The sequence below is a fragment of the Protopterus annectens genome, chromosome 1.part1 (genome assembly GCF_019279795.1).
Source record: "Protopterus annectens isolate FY-2018-M chromosome 1.part1, PAN1.0, whole genome shotgun sequence".
NCBI lineage: Eukaryota > Metazoa > Chordata > Ceratodontiformes > Protopteridae > Protopterus > Protopterus annectens.
Window position 1 is genome coordinate 353,182,767 of NC_056726.1, and position 17,344 is coordinate 353,200,110.

At 43.6% G+C, this 17,344-nt stretch overlaps 1 protein-coding gene across 1 annotated transcript in view; it reads left to right on the forward strand.

Moving 5' to 3' along the window:
- UBR4 (ubiquitin protein ligase E3 component n-recognin 4) overlaps positions 1–17,344 on the forward strand; it is a 3,959,899-nt gene that overhangs the window by 1,574,895 nt on the left and 2,367,660 nt on the right. Inside the window, 1 exon segment of the mRNA XM_044087073.1 lies at positions 5,585–5,737. Within this exon segment, the coding sequence (XP_043943008.1) occupies positions 5,585–5,737 (153 nt within the window).

Sequence of the window (17,344 nt, forward strand, 5' to 3'; positions counted from 1 at the left end):
CGGACACCTATGTAATGAGGACGTGCTCACTGTCCTGCAGGAGACTGGAAAACCCAACACAAGGAAATCCTCTCTCTAAATGGAAAAGGTTTTACATTTGGTGTCACAAAAGACAGTTGGACCCGCTGGAAAGTGATATCCTGTCATACCTGTGTGAACCCATGCAGACAGGGTTGTCTTACTCATCTCTGAAGGCACATCTGTCTGCTATCTCTGCCTGCCTCCCCCTGGATCCACCCCTTGCATGCAGACTCCCTTCCAAACTTTTCCTCAAAGGTGTATTACACTTGACTGCCCAGGAAACAATCTCCCCCTCCCTGGGACCTAAACTATGTTCTAGAAAAACTCATGCTAGCCCCATTTGAGCCAGCAGACAAGGCCACCTTAAAATTTTGCACATGGAAAATTGTATTGCTGGTAGCTCTGACTTCTGCCAGAAGGATTTCAGAGCTGCAAGCTCTTATGGCTTTACCACCTTTCCTAAACTTCCACCTGACCAGGGTGACTCTCAGGACAAACCAGTCATTCATTCCCAAAGTAGTGAATGACCTATCCTTGAACCAGCCCATCCACCTGACCACCTTCTTTCCTAACCCACAGGGGGATAGTGAGAGTGCTACATTCCCTAGACGTCCGCAGACAACTTAGGTTTTAGCTTCATAAAACCAAACCCTTTAGGATATCAGACCAACTGTTTGTCTCCTTCCACCCCAATGCCTTCAGGAAAGCTGTGAGCAAATGGACCATTTCAGTCTGGATCTCCCAGGCCATTTCCTTTTGCTGCCTACACAATGGTAAGACCTTGCAGGGCAATGTCAAAGGCCTACTCCACCAGAGCAATGGCCTCTTCAGGAGCCTTCTTTAAAGGGTTAGACACCAACTCCATACTGGAGGCATCTACTTGGTCCTTACTACAAAGTGGACCTTATCTCCAGAGCAGGGTTTGCCAGGGCTATCCTACATGGATTCCTGGAAACTTCATCTAGGCCACCTCCCAATTCTAAGTGAGCTTTTGCACTCACCCACAAGTAGAACACTGCAACTTTGGAATAGAAGGACGTAGGAAAGTTGTGTAAAGTCTTACCATAACCATAGATGTCCTTCTCTTCCGTGTCCCAAGACTTTACACAACTTTCCTTTCTCAACCCTACCTGAAACAGTTCCAAAACGTGGTTATATACGTAAGGCCTCCCAGGAAAAACCCTGTCCTTTTACGTGGGACTTGAAGTATTAGAAAAACTTACCATGGCACCTTTTGAGCCAGTAGCTTCTTCTCCTTCAAAGATGCTCACTTGGAAGAGCACTCTACTGATAAATCACATCAGGCAGTCTGGTCTCAAAACTACAAGCCCGGATGTGCAAAGAAACTGTCACACTTTTTTTTACAGGGATAGTTACCCTTGGAACTAGCCCCTCTTTTAAGTCCAGGATAGTAACAGAACTTTCCTTGAATCAAGCTCTCCTCCTGCTAGTGTGTTTTCCCTAATCTGCAAAGTAAAGCTGAACAAATCATAAATCCCCTGGATGTGCACTGACAAGTCTGGTATTGCCTTAGGAAAAGAAGGTAAACCAGTCTCTAAACAGACCATTTCATAATGATTATCCAGTTGTATTACCTGCTCTTATGCTGCTATCAGGGCTCACTCAGTATGACACAGAACAGCCACTACTGCCTTCCTAAAAGCTATCTTCCTCAGGCCATCTTGGAGGCTGCTGTATGGACCTCAGTCCACACCTTTACCAAACATCATCATTTGAGTACATACCCATTGGCACTGAAGATATTCTAGTAACTTTAGATGTTAATCATTTGTTTACCTCCATACAAAACAACATTGGGATTGGGTATTCCTTCATTCATAGGAAAACACTGTGATCATCCCACACACAGATCTCGCCCAGATGAAGAATAGGGTTAATCATCATTTACTATAACAAATAGTCATATTAAACGATTATAAGATTAGAATTGCTATGAAGTCTCTTAAAAGAATGCTATGTATGAACCTAACTAGCAGTAATGTGGTGCAGCCACAAAGGACACACTTTTTGCCTGCCGTGGACTGTAATCAGTGCAAAAATATAGCTGCTGATAATACATATTCACACACCCATTTACAGGACGTATTTCATTCAAAGGGATGTGGCGGATAAGATGATGATGAATTATTTATATGTATGCCAACGCCAACTTTGTTTTTATTTTGGCAGCAAGAAATATTCTTAGTTAATTTAAGCACATTTTGTACATATTTTTTATATTTGTTTTTTATGTGCATTTTAAAATCTTTTCATATAGTTTAGCTGTGATGTATATGAATGTTTGAGTTGATATACTCATTTGTGAATAAATTGTGAATTTTTTTCATTCATATGAGTCATTGCATCTTGGAACTGTTATTATCATTTGAGTGCTGCATTCAGGACTTGGACGGGATTTGCCACTGCTGTCCTGCAGAACCTGCTACCCAGGGGCCAACAGACAGCCTACCTCCCAACCAGTAGCTTTGGAAACCCTCCCAGGATTCAGTGTTGCAGCACTCACTACAAATAATATAGTTTAGTTGTTGCACTTACCATAGTTGTAGATGTTTGAGTAGATAAATATTACAGTACAAACTCCCACCCTCCTACCCTTCTATCTGCTGGCCTCTTCCCCATGCCTGGGAGCTTGTTTGGCTGGATATTCTTTATCCAGCATTATCCCCTCCCCTGCTGTTAATCCACAACTAGAATTTACTCTTATCTGTCTTTAAATACTTTGATAGCTGCAAGTGTCCTTTTGTCTTTCAGCATCAGACTGTCAGCCTAGACAGATGTGAAGATGGTGCTGATGGATGCTTCTTATCCCCTGACATTCAGACATTGGTTTTCTACTCCTTTTGGCTAAGGATAATATAGAGAGTCTGGGAATCAAGCCTATCTCTGGCTTCTGCATGCAGGAAGACCCAAGAATCAGTACTGCAGCATTGATCTGCTGGCCAAGGAAATCCCCTTAGAGAATGGAGGGAAAGAGCACCAACGGCCCAAGCAATGGCATTCAGAACCGTTAGGCCTGGGGGCTCACGACCACAGGCCTCTAGCAGAGAGCAAAAATGTATATGCCATGGTACTCCCTGCCCCTCCCCCCCAGGATAGGTGGAGACTGTCACACTATTTCAAAGAATCTGAGCTCACTTTTCTACAGACTAGTGGGGGATTAACATTATTTCAAAAGGTTATAAGCTCATATTCAAGCAACCTTCTTGTTCCCTTAGGCTTCCCAGACATCCCCCCAAAACAAAAAAACGAGGCATTGTCCAGATGGTTTCTGTGTACCCAGGGCTCTGTGGAACCATTACCAGAACACTTGCAAGGAAGCAGATTTTACTCCACAGTTTTCCTGGTACCCGGAAAAGAAGGTACCTAGTGGCCAATGCTAGACCTTTCAAGACTCTACCATTTCATTCAGGTACCAAAATTCAAGATGCTAACCCTTCAGAAACTTATAACCGTGATCTCACCCAGTGCTCTCATGGTTACTCTGGATTTAAGATGTATACTTTCATATTCCCGTAGTGAAATCACATAGACAATTGTGATTTAGAGCAGATACCAGGCACCATCAGTTTTGTGCTCTGCCCTTTGGCTTGTCTACTGCTCACAAGGTCTTCACAAAATGCTTAACCCCTCTGATAGCCTTCTGCAGAACAAAGAAAATCCAGTTACCCCTGTTTGGATGATTGCGTCATCCAGACAGCAAACCCAGAAAAGCACAAATTAGACCGTCTTTTCAACAAAATCCTCTTAACCTCTGTGGGGTTTCACAATCAATGCAGAGAAATCTCACGCAAACCCCTACAACCAGGGTTGTGTTCCTCTGAACTCTACTGGATTCAGCCTTCCAGAAGGCCTCCTAACCTCCAGACAAGGTTGGTTTCCTGACCCCGTGATTCAAACAAATGATGGTCAAGAATTACCTCACAGCTGGGGAGCATCTCAGGACTTTGGGTTACATGGTTTCTTGCATCTGTATGATTCTCTTAGCCAGACTACACATGAGGAAACTTCAGTGGTACCTCAAGAATGTGTCTTCCAAGAATTCATAGGCAAGATGAAGCTTGCCTGCTGGTCTCAGGCATGCTCGCTCAATCCAGGCCCCCCTTTCAAATTCATCCCCCCAAGAGCAAACTCTGACAATGGACACATCTGAAATGGCCTAAGGAGCCCGCTTCAGCTGCCTCTAGACTCAAGGAAAATGGGACTCAAAGTTCAAATACAAACACACAAATCTTAAAGAACTTAAGCAGTCCAAAAAGGCCTGATAGCCTTCCAAAAGGAATGGAAGCCAGGAGTAGTAATAGTGAAGACAGACAACACCACAGTTATGTGGTACGTAAACAAGGGGGGGACCCACTCTTAGCACCTTTGCTGCTTAGCAGTGGATGTTAGGGAAAGAGTTCACTGTCTAGGGTTACATCTTATGACAGTACTTGATGGGTGCACACAACCAACTAGCAGATTGCTTCAACAGAAGCTTGTCATCCCCCACAAGGGGCAGCTGCATTGAGAGGTATTTATTAGTATTAGCACTTGCTTTCTCTGGCTCCGGGACAGGCTGTGTCCCTCAGGACTAGCTCCATCTGGGGCTTTATGTTCTGAGGGCTGGTGCGTACAGATGTCACCTTTATGGCCCACGTACCAGCCTACATGTCAAACGTCCGACGCACCAAGAGGGACTGGAAAAGCTGTGGAAAGCTGGCCAGACAAGCTGAACAGAAGAAGGGTAAACCCAGTAGTAGAATACTGCAACATGGAAGAGGACGACATCTATGGTTATGGTAAGTTTTTACACAACTTTCCTTTATCCATTCTTTGTCTTGCCACTTGTCCTTGTTTTGCACTGCAGGCATCATTATTTTGACCATTATTTTAGGAGTTGAGCAGTGGAATAGTGGTAATTCAGAACTCAGCCTTCTGAAGTTTAGGTCTTTTCACTGTATTTTGGCTGCCTCTTCCTTTGTATATTTACTACTTTGTATTCATCCCAGTTGTAGTCTTACAAATGTGGGTTCTTCAGGTACTGAGTTTAACGATAACCTTTCCAGTCCAGTTTTATTAGGGATTCTTTGTCCTGGTGTCCATGTATAGTCTTACACCATCTCAGTGTCCTTAGAGGGTCACTTCCTCCAGTCTTGGCTTGTGGAGTTTCCCGTAAGTCAGGTATGTACTTGATTACTTGTTAATAGCAGAGATGTATATTTTTGTCTTGATGATTTGCAGCGTGATTGCATTCTCTAGAGGCACTTACCTCGTGTGTAGCGTGATCCAACATTGAGGGCACCTGTTGCCAAGCAGAAGAGCATCAGGGAAATAAAACATGCCAAATTAAAAGAAAAGCTGAATTAAATTGTTAAATTATCCACTGAAAAATCTGATATGAAATGGCTGTTTGGTCGGTCTTTTGAATGACATGCTTTTGAATGTGTAGTGTTACAAAACTTCATAGGCTAAGTCTTACTAGAAGCTTGTTATTACAGGACAATTCATTTTTTTATACAGTAAAAGTGCTCTTGAAATGTGACATCTGCTTGTTATTTTACAGGATTGCCATGTTCTGACATTTAGCAGTTCTGGTTCGGTCTCTGATCACCTGGTTTTGCATCCTCAACTGGCTACAGGAAACTTTATCATCAAAGCAGTGTGGCTTCCAGGATCCCAGACTGAGCTGGCAATAATTACTGCTGATTTTTTAAAGGTAAATTAATGGTTGAGATTTTAACTGATTTCTGAAGTCAAGTTGTGTTTGCCAGTTAGACTTGTTGAGTAGTGAGCTTCTTAATTTCATTGTGTGCTGAAAATTCAGTAGGAAAAAGTGCAAGTTGAGTCTGCACTGGTGGTGTAGAAGAATAAAGCTCTGACCACAGCTCAAACAGCCTGGCTCCAGATGGCATCTTGGCATTTTACAATGTAAGCAGTAAGGATGTTCATGCTTATTCGGAGTGTGTGTGGTGATGGGATAGTGGCATTCACTTGGTTGGTTGGTTTATTTGGTGGAGACCAGGGAAGTGACCACAAGTGTGTTACCTACAGAGGGTTTAGGGCATCCTACCAAAAGCAGCCCTTTGCTGAAGATGAGTGGGCTACAGATGATGCTCACTGCTTGATCCACCCACATAATTCTACTGGGTGGTACTCTAGATGGGGAAAAAAATGAGAGAACACTCATTGGCAGGAATATGAGGCTGTTCTGGATTCCTCTTGTGTCTTTAGACTCTAAACATGGGTAGGAATTAGAAAAAGAAAGATTAAAATGGGTTCCATTGCCCCAGAGAGTAAGGAAAGGACCTGAGCGCAGTTTGTCAGTTGTGGGTAGACAAAAGCAATAGAAGCTGCAGCTTCAGACCCTTTTTTTATTTGTAGGTAAAAAAAAATCTTTATTTTGTATTGTCCATTTGGAATAGTTGTTTTGTTCTTGTATATACAGCTATTGATCATGGTTTGGTTACCTAACCTTGATGTGGAGGGCCATGTGGGAAGGGTGCAACTAAAAGTCAGATGGCACTGTTTGTAAGAGGCTTTGGGTCATTGCTGCTGTATGACTGACACTGCTATGGAGATTTTGGGGCACTTTATCCTATAGTGAGCAATTTATGCTTAAAAGTATTCTGAAAGGTAGCTTACGCATGGAAGCAAGACTGTTTTTAATGCTATTAGGGTTCCTATTTGCAAGGTATTATCTTGTTAAGCTGTTTCTAGTGAGCCCCCTCCACCACTCACTGATCTTTTAATAAGGTTATCAGTTAATTTGCTGAAGTGTAGGATTGATATTTGGAATTGAGATTCATGGCTGGATGAACAAAGAACTGAAGTCATAGTTCTCTGACAAGACGCTGCAGATTTTACCAAAATCTGTGTAATATATATATGTAAAATTCTTAACTTAATACTAAAAGTACAGCTGAAAATTGCTTAAGAGTATGTTGCTTTTTGGTAGTGTATTTCCCTATGAACTGGATAATATATTTTGAATGTAGTCAGGGCTTTATTTCTGTAGACCAATATGCAGACTTCTAAAGACGTATAGGAAATTGTCTTAAAAAGCTAAAGTACAAGTTATGGAGTTTTCATTATAGAACTATTGGAGAGGTGCCAGCGATGATCTGGCGTCTGCTATGATTTGTTCTATTTTCAGTAACTCACTGCCCTTTTTCATAAAGGCATTGGAAAAACTACTTGACCAGTCTACTTTGATGTTTAATATGGTAGTTATGAAGCTGTGCCTGATCCTGGAGTCTTCCTTACTAAGATAAGAAAGTCTCTCATCCCTGATGTCAGTCCCATGAAATGTGATGTGGGACCCAAAATTTTCCCTTTTCTTTGGTTTTGGAGAGAGACTGTATTGTTTACTTGCATAAATAATTTCCTTGTAATTGTGTTCTGGCTGCCCGTGGACTGCAGTTTTTTGGGGAAAAGGTTGAGCAAAGCCCTTTGTGTCCAAAGATCAGGCATTAGTCTCACAGATATCTTGTAATGTCCTTGTATTCATCTGTTGCAGTATTCCTGACATAAGGGAGTTTACTTGCCAAGGCGTTGACCCAACATCGGCCAGTATACGAAAGTATTTTGCTACCTTGGGTGCACAGTACGTCTGATTTAAGCCACCAGCAGACATCGACCATTAAATAGATGTACGCACGTACCACCCTCAGAACTTCTTTGCCGCCCATCTGATTGACGGTCCCAAATATCACTTTGCTGTTTGAATCACAGATTTCTAAAATAAGTGCCTGTTGGGAGAACCTTTTTTGTCTTTTACTACCTTATTCCGTGCTGAGATTAATGTCAACCAAGAAGGGGACGTTTGACTGTGGAAGATAGATTCCACATAAGAATATTGATATCCAGTGCCAGTTTTGCCTCTGGCCTCAGCACGACCATAAAAGCTGTTCCATCTGCCAGTCTTGTACCCAAGACCGTCCATAGTCAGTTGTCTTCCCTTGTGATCTACCTTGAAAACCAGTGCCTTAAATTTCTGGTGAAAAAGCGGGATGGATCCCTCCTTGGACCCAACGGCTGAGCTTGCCAAGCGTAAAGCCAAAAAACATAAACCCGAAACTGAAGCTGCGCCTGTCAAGTTGGATGTCTTTCCTGTAGCACTTTAGAGCTTGGAGACCTGTTCCAACCAGGATCCTGAACCACAGGCTGACCCTGTTTTGCAAGCTGCCTTGGCTTCGGATGTTTGCATATCCAGAGAGGCTTCTCAGATGTCTGTCTCCGACATCTAGAAGGAACCCCAGGCTGATTGTGTCTGAGGGTCCTAGGGGAGTTACCCAGATTATCGTTGGAGAGGGCATTGATTCTGACATTGTTGAGGGTAGGCCTATGTTTGGCCCTTTTCCTCCTCTGCACTGCATTGATACTCCTGCAAAGAAGAAACAAACAAGTATACCCCCCCAACCCACAGAAGGAATGACTAAACTTCTCTCAAGGCCTTTTTGGTGATTAGGCCTCCATCTGGTCACCCTGCATTCCCACGGGCCTGCCCTGCCTTCCCACTGAAAAGACCTAGACCTCAACCTACTTCAGAGGAAAATTCTTCTTTTGAAGAGACTGATGACCTCTTAGATTATTCTTCACCAAACTCTCATCTGGACTATGTCTCCCCAGAGGAGGCCTGGAGGAGATTTTTGGGGAGACTATATCTAGGATGCGTGGCCATTTCAAATGGCACAGTACAGTTATGTCTGAGGTCCAGAAAAGTTAGTATGACCTCCTCCAAGTACAGTTCCCTAGTCCTTCAGCCATTCCTCCCATTATATCACCTTGTTTGGATGCTTGTGCATCCTCCTCCACTCATCCAGATTCTCAGCCTCTAGCCCCTAAAGAGCCAGTAAGGTACTACAAGGTACCCAAGGATTGCCAGTTTCTTTTCAAGGCCCCAGTTGCAGAGCCTTCTGTTATATCTTGCCTCTGAGAAGGCCTCCAGGTCGCTTCCTCCTCCTTCAGACATGGATAGCAGACAGCTGAAAAGGTTGTGAAAGAACTATACCTCAGCCACCCTGGCCTTCAAAGCATTAAGCTATCAGACACACATGACCAAGTATAATTTGGAACTCCTGTCTCAAATTTCCAAACTCATTTCAGGAAATGCCAGATTCTGAAAACAAGGTCTTGTCATCCTCCCTGCTTGCTACATCTTTCCAGGTAGCTAGACACACTATCAAGTACAGCTGTGATGCTGTAGAAGCCACCTCTAGAGCTGCTTCTTTCTCTGCCCACAGAAAATTTGCCTGGCTAAGGCTTCAGCCCTTATCTGAGGACATTGAGGCTAGGTTAATGGATGACCCCCTTGGACAATGCTGCCCTTTTTTGCGAACCTTCTGCAGAGCTTTTCACATTCCTACAAGAGAAAACCACACTGCATTAGCCCACCACACCACACAGGCTTTCAAAGAACATAATGACTGTAAAACATATTTTGGTATCCCATGTGACTAAATTTCACAGGAACTACCCTGCAAAATGAGTATTTGTTCACAGACAGTCCAGAGCACCACAGATTAGACCCCAGCAAAGGATTAAAAGGACTCAACAAGGACACCTTCTCCTACCACTTCTTCAGAAATGGCCAAACAGCCCTTTCCTAATCAGACAGGCTCCTCCAACTACCTGATATGATTTGTGTTTCACTGTTGCAGTCATCACTTACCCCTAGGAGGAAAACTCTCCTTTCACGCAAGCACCTGGGCCACCATTACCATCGACTGCTGGGTTCTCAACATAGTGTCCCAGAGATACAAATTTTCTTTCCACACCCTTCCAACTCCAAAAGGGTTCCCAGCTCTATCTCCAAATCAGTGGGCAGAGGTGCAAAAGAAAGTCCTTTCCCTGCTCTCTATGAGGGCAGTAGAGCATGTTCCTGCAGAACAGAAAGGCTAAGGTTTCTATTCCAGACTTTTTCTGGTACCCAGAAAAGAGGGCACTTGGTGCCCCATCCTCAATCTGTCCATTCTAAAGACCTTCTCACCTCCAGCAGCTGCTACTCATGCTCTCCAAGGATGCTTGGCTAGCCACCCTAGACCTAAAAGAGGCCTACCTCCACATTCCTAGCAGGGAATCATGCAGGAAATCTCTCCATTTCAGGGCAGGATCTCAGCACTTTTAGTTCTCTGCGCTTCCCTTTGGCTTATCTATTGCTCCCAGAGATTTCACAAAATGTCCTTCTCCGGCCATTGCTTTTTGCAGACAAATGATTATCCAGATTTACCCATACTTACACTGCCTAATTCAGACATATAGCCAGGAAAAGATGCTCAAGCACCTGGCCTTTGTAAAATCCCTACTGATCTCCCTAGGGTACACAGTCAATGAAAAGTAATCCAAACAGATAACTCACCTAAAGGATTATATTCCTGGGAGCAAGCATGGACACAGCATCCCAGATGGCATTCCTTACACCAGAAAAGCAAACTTTCCTGACAACCTACTTCTCTCAACTAGCCACCAGACCCTAGCTGTCTGCAAGGAAAATCCTGCAAGCTCTGGGGTTCATGTCATCATGCATTCTACTCATTCCTTATGCCAGACTGCATATGAGGAAATTTCAGTGGTGCCTAAAAAGCCTTTTGTGTCAACACTCTCGACACCTGGAGACTCTTATACCTATAATACCTTGCCTCAGAAAAGATTTTTTTTGGTGGGCAACAGCATGCTCCCACAACAAGGGACTACCTTTCTCACCACCCTCAGCTGCCCAGACCTTCACCACAAATGCATCAGACTATGACTAGGGTGCACACCTGGACGGCAGGTGCATACAGGGCCAGTGGAACCCACAGCAAATCCATGTGCACATTAACCAAAAAGAGATGATAGCTGTCTTGATAGCTTTCAAGCCCCTTCTTTCCCCAGGGGCTCTCCTGATCAAAGCAGACACCACCACTGTGATGTGGTATATCAACAAGCAGGGAGGGACTAACTCCTACCCTCTTTGCTGGTTGGCCATGACCCTTTGGCACACAGCCTCTGCCATGTAACTCCACCTGTTAGCACAATTACTACTAGGTTCTCTCAAATCTCTGGCAGACCACCTAAGCAGAAATCTTGTGGACCCACACAGTTGGCAGCTGATCAGAAGAACCTTCACCCTAATAACTCAGGAATTGTGCACCCTGAAGGTCAACCTCTTTGCCTCTCACTCCAACTATTAGCTCAGCAAGTTCTGCAACAAGGAGCAGCACAGCATGGCTTGGAAGTGGATGCCCTGTCCTTCCCCTGAATCAGTCTATCGGTCTATGCATTTCCTCCACTACCTCTCATCCCCAGGGTACTGCTCAAAATAAAGGAGGAAAAACCAAGGACAATTCTTATAGCTCCAGACTGGCCTCACCAACACTGCTATCCACTGCTGCGCAGCCTGTCCCCACTGCCACCATGGCATCTTCCTCAGATTCCAAACCTCCTGACCCAGAGGGAAGGGAAATTCATGCATCACCAATTGCAGACCCTCAATTTCCCTAACCCCCAATCAATCTGCCGACCTCAATAAACAGGTTCTAGATATTATATGTGAGGCCAGATGCCCTAGCCTCACTATATTAGTCCTCTGTTAAAATTAATGCCTCTGCTATCTCTGCTCATTTTCCCATGGAGCTGCCCTTTTCTCACACCCTTTGATCAAACCGTTCCTAAGCGGGGCTAGCAACTTGAAGCCTCCCAGAAGAGCACCTGAGACACTATGTTGAGAACCCAGCGGTCATTGGTAATGGTGGCCCAGGTGCTTGCGTGAAAGGGGAGTTTTCCTCCTAGGGATAAGAGATGACTGCAACAGTGAATACACTCCATCATCTACATTTATGGTAAGTGTACACAACTGTATTTTCTGTTCCCCCCTTTCCCACCGCCTTTTCCTTCTTTCCTAGGAGCTCATCACAAAAGACTCTTGGGTGTTGAGCATCATCAAGAGGGAGTACTTTGTGGTCTTCCAGGAGGTGGCTCCCTTCAGGGGTATTCCCTACCACCAAACGATCAGGGCCCCCCTTTTCCCACCAGTCCTGAAAGGCCTTCTAAACAGAGCACTATTGAACCTGTTCCACCAGGGCAAGAAGGAAGAGGGTTTTACTCTTGCCTTTTCCTAGTTCCCAGGAAGAAAGGCCCATGGAGACCTATCCTAGACCTCTCCTACATCAACAACCTTCTAATAGTCCCCTCTATCAAAACGCTTACCTTACAAACTCTGTTCACTCTCATTCTCCCCTAAGCATTTCTAGTTTCCATTGATATCAAGGATGCCTACCTTCATATTCCCATCAATCATAGATGCAGGAAATTCCTACGATTCTTCGTGGGATCTCCGCATCATCAGTTCTCGGCTTTGCCTTTTGGACTCCGCTGTCCCGAGAGTCCTCACAAGATGCCTAGCTCCAGTGGTAGCCTTTTTCAAACTCTGAGGGATTTTAATCTACCCCTACCTAGACAGCCCCTTAATATAAGCCAGTTCTGAAACAGACTTGAACGCAAATCTCCAAAGGGCAATTGCCATTCTAGAAGACCTAGGATTTACCATAAACTACAAAATGTTGTCCTTGGTCCCCTCCCAGGATCAAAACTTTCTGGGCTGCAAATTTCAAACTCAGAACATGATGGTACGACTCCCACCTTCCAAGGCTCAGGAGATTTTACAGCTCTTTGGGGAGACACTCCCCTTGGATCATATTATCTGCCAGACAGTTCATCCGAATCTTGGGGCTCTTTGCTTCTGCCATCTCCATGCTCCCTCTTGCAAGACTACACATAAACTCCAGTGGTTCCTGAAGTCAGTATGGTCTCAACATGCCCACCCTCTAGAATCCCAAATCCCTCTTCTGCCATTTTGAAAGAAGAAGATCCAGTGGTGGATAACACAACTGTTTATAGTTCCAGGCCTCCCCTTCCATCCACTGCCACCAATTCAAGTCCTTTCACAGATGCATTGGACATGGGTTGTAAGCAGCCCTGGATCACCACACAGCTCAAGGAGAGTGGTCACCATCACAAATGAGGGACCACACAAACATCAGGGAAATTAAGGCATTAATCCTTGCCCTTTAGACATTCCAATCCCTCATCAGACCTGGGAGATTACGAGTATACACAGACAACATGACAGTCTTGTGGTATATAAACAGGGGGACCAGATCCTACCTTCTTAGCAGACTAGCTATGCAGGTCTGGGATCTAGCATCCCTCCTGAATCTATCCCCTCCAGGGGGTCTACATTCCTTCCAGTTAAAAAAAAAAAAAAAAAACGCAAGAGACGATGTAAACTCAGAACTGAAACAAAAGCAGTTCACGGACTCCACTGGCAGCTAACTAGGTTAAGGAACAAACCCAGAAGGTTGAATTGTCGCATAAAATCTTTTATTTGCTGTATGTGAAAATTCAACCTTCTGGGTTTGTTCCTTAAACTAGTTTGCTGCCAGTGGAGTCCATGAACTGCTTTTGTATTCCTTCCAGTTAGAATACCGTGGCAGAAAGCCTAAGCAGATTTAGAACACAATCTCACAAATGGATGCTTTACAGGGATGTGTTCCTGGACATTGTCCACAGGTAGAGTATTCCACAGATAGACCTGTTTGCCTCTTCCTTGAACAAGGAACTCCAAGAGTTTTGTGCCAAAGAACCCCATCCTTAGGCATTGAGAGTGGACTCCTATCAACCTCATGGAAGGGGAAAATCCTATATACATTCTTTTCCCTTCAACTGATTCCGAAAGTCCTGTTGAAAATACAAGAAACGCCAGAAATCTTGCTGGTGACTCCCTATTGGCCAAGACAGCATTGGTTTCCCCTTCTCTTTCACCTAGTCAGTCAATCACCATAAGTTGCTTCAAAGAGTGTACCTACTAACACTGTACAAGGGGTCACTTCTCCACCCACACTTGGAAACCCTCCAACTGACCCTGTGGGTGATAGAGCCCTGATTCTGTTCAGACGTCTTTACTCTGAGTACATGCTTTGGGTCCTGCAGGAGGCCAGGAAACCTACTACTAGAAAATCTTACTTCTCTAAATGGAAGAGGTTCTCCAATTGGTGTCTCAGTCGAAGTGAGGACCCACTAACTGCAAACCCACCTATGATTTTGGCCTTTAATTACTTCATGCAGGATTAACTCTATCCTCCATAAAAGCCCATTTGTCAGCTATCTCTGCCTGTCTGCCACTTTCTCCACTCTTAGCTTCTAGATTTGAAGCTAAACAATTCCTCAAAGGTGTCCTCCATGTCATACCTCCAAGGAGACCTATAGCTCCATTCAGGGACCTCAACTTTGTATTTGGAGAAACTGACTCCAGCACCACTTGAGCCATCTTCTTCTAGCTCACTTAAATACTGTACTTGGAAAACTGTCCTCCTGGTGGCAATTACTTCCGCCAGGTTGGTATCAGGGCTGCAAGCCCTTATAGCATCTCCTCCTCCTTTCCTGTCTTTCCACAAGGACAGGGTTTCCCTTAAGACCAACCCCCTCCTTCATGCCCAAATTTGTCAGTGAATTGTCCTTTAACCAGGCAGTTCTCCTCCTCCACCTTTTTTCCCTCTCCCCAGAACAGCAGTGAGGGGATCCTCCACATCCTTTATGTACACAGACAGCTCAGGTTCTACCCGCACATGACTAAACCCTTGAGGAAATCGGACCAGTTGTTTGTGTACTTTCATCCCAGGACTCTCGGATTGCCTGTGTCTAAACAGACCATCTCCAGTTGGATATCATCCAAATTCATTGCCATTTGTTATGCTCATCACAGCAGAGTCCTTCCACGATCAGTCAAAGCCCACTCTACCAGGGCAGTGTCTTCCTTTGGGACCTTCCACAAGGGTTTAGACACAAACTCCATCCTAGAGACTTGCCTCTTGGACTTCCGTCAATACCGTCATCAAACACTATTAAGCTGGATTCCATCTCCAGATGCAGGGTGGGGTTTGCCAGGGCCATTCTGCATGCGCCTTCCTAGAAAATTACTCTGCCATTCCCCCCTCCCTTTCTTCATGAGCTGTTGTACTCTCCCTTATGCCAAGAATACTGCACCAGATGAATAGAATGACATGGATTTAGTTGTGTATGAACTTGCCATAATGATAGATGTCCTTCTCTATTGCAATATTACAACTCTCCCTCTGTCCCCTGCTTTCTGAATTTCTTGGATACACTGATCTTCATTCACTTGGGCTTCAGTTCTGAGGGTGGTGCATGAGTACATCTCGTTAAGTTTGACGTCTGTTGGTGGCCTACATCACATGTACTGTGCAGCCAAGGTAGTAAAAGACTTTGGTATACTGGCTGACGTTGGGTTGCCGCCTTGGCAGCAACTCCCTTATTTCAGGAATACTGCAACAGAGATGACGCCTGTCGTTATGGTAAATTCTTACACAACTAAGCTTTAGTTCATATTGATAATGCAAAATCTGGTAAAGAATTTTGTCTGTCTTGTATTAATTTGCCAAAATGTTGGCAGCTTTTCCTGAAATTTGTCAGGGACTATTATTTCTAACGTCTTAAAGCTTCTTCTCCCCCTTGTGTAACTCAGACGAATACAGCAAGTTCTTCTGCTGTGACTGTATTGTTTGCTTTTTTCTTTATCCACTCCCACCACAGAATTGCTAATATGGTGGCAGTTTAAATGTGATGAGAATTTTTTTTTTTTTAAATATATTTGGGGAAATGAATTGTGTTTCCTTAAAGAGGTGGGTTGAGCTTAGGTAGCAAAGTATTTGACAGCTCCTACAGTCATTTCTTCTCCTGTCTTTTTGGATGTCCCTAGAAACTTACTTGCAAAAACTAGCTGCCAAAAAACAAACTGGTCTTATATGGATCAAAAGCAGCGTTTTTACTTCTGTTATTTTTATAAAAATCCTCTGATACTGCTCTTGTCAACCTTGCAGCCCCAGTTTTATCCAAGAAAAAAAAAACATAGTAACGAAGTACCTGACTTATTGCAGAGAAAGACGATTTGACAGATTTCATAAGAGAATGCATGCATCTACTGCCCTGGACATTAGGAGCACGGGAACAATACTAAGCATATGATTACAGGTGGACCATAAGAGGACTAGCTGTATGTACCTGTAAATAGATACAGTTAAAAGTTCATGCCGTCCTTTGAGTGCATGGTATTACTCACTTCCCAAGTCAAGCATTGTACATTGTCGCCGTGGTGTAAATGTTTACTTTTCCAGTTGCCAAGACTTGCTTAAAGGCAAAGAAAACACTACTTTGCTTAACCCTTAGTGATAACGTATTCTGTAGGCTACTAGTATTTTAAAAACCTATCCCTTAGATTCTTGTTTGTTAGTGTAAATTTAGATCCATAGTATAAGTGTTTTTACATATGCATGTTCTAACAAGTAGGAGGTCAAATAGGATTGTGTCTTCCATGGCTGAAAAAAAATGAGACGGATCACCTCAAATAAGCCTGTAATCTACTTGAAAATTCATTTTATTTATTGACATTTGTTGACCAGGAAAGTCCCCTGGGTCAGAAACCCATTTTCAGTGGAGGCCCGGGGAGAAAAGCTCCACAGGTAATCAAATATTGTACAGAGCAAATACAAAGTCAGAGATATACATACATTAGCATAAAGTGGGGAGTAATGGTGTATAGTTAATACATAATTATCAGACTGTATTGATACATAACATACTTTCAATCACAAGAGTAATCATAATCTTTAATAAATTGCACATATCGTAGGTAGGAGAAACAGTCGTATAGAGGAAGAAGAAAATATAACAGAGGATTAAAGAGTAGAATCTGAGTAATGTGTTAAAGTTAAGGGGGTTTACACTGTATTTCACAGGTATAGCTGGGATTTTTTAAATAGTGTTTTTTTAGTGATGCTTTGAAGGCTATTAGGGCGTCAAGTTTAGTAATGTATGAGGGGAGGCTACTCTGTAGTTTGGCAGTGTTGTAGGAATACAGGCACTGTCTTGCTCTTTTTTTGGGTTTAGTTACAGTTAAAATTGTCCTTTCTGTAGACTGGAGGGTTCTTGTTGGGCTGTATTTGTGTAAGATAGACTAGAGTGCAGGGCAGCTATCAGGTTTAAAAATAAGCTTATAGGTTCATAGGTTGATACTAGGCTATCTGCCCTAGGGCATTTACAAGCCTAGCCAGTGTGTATTTGGCTTTCTTCACACTTCTTAGATTAGTGACTGTGCCTCTGTATAGTAGGTCACAGAAGATAGCCCATTTAAGGTTAGTTTACCGTGCCTTATGAGCAAGTGTTAATTGAGTACAATAGAGATAGTGGTGAAATTCAAGCCAGGACAGATTTTGGGATAGCTTTGCAGTGGTGTGAGCGGTTGGGTATGTTAGAAGCGAATTTTGCTGTC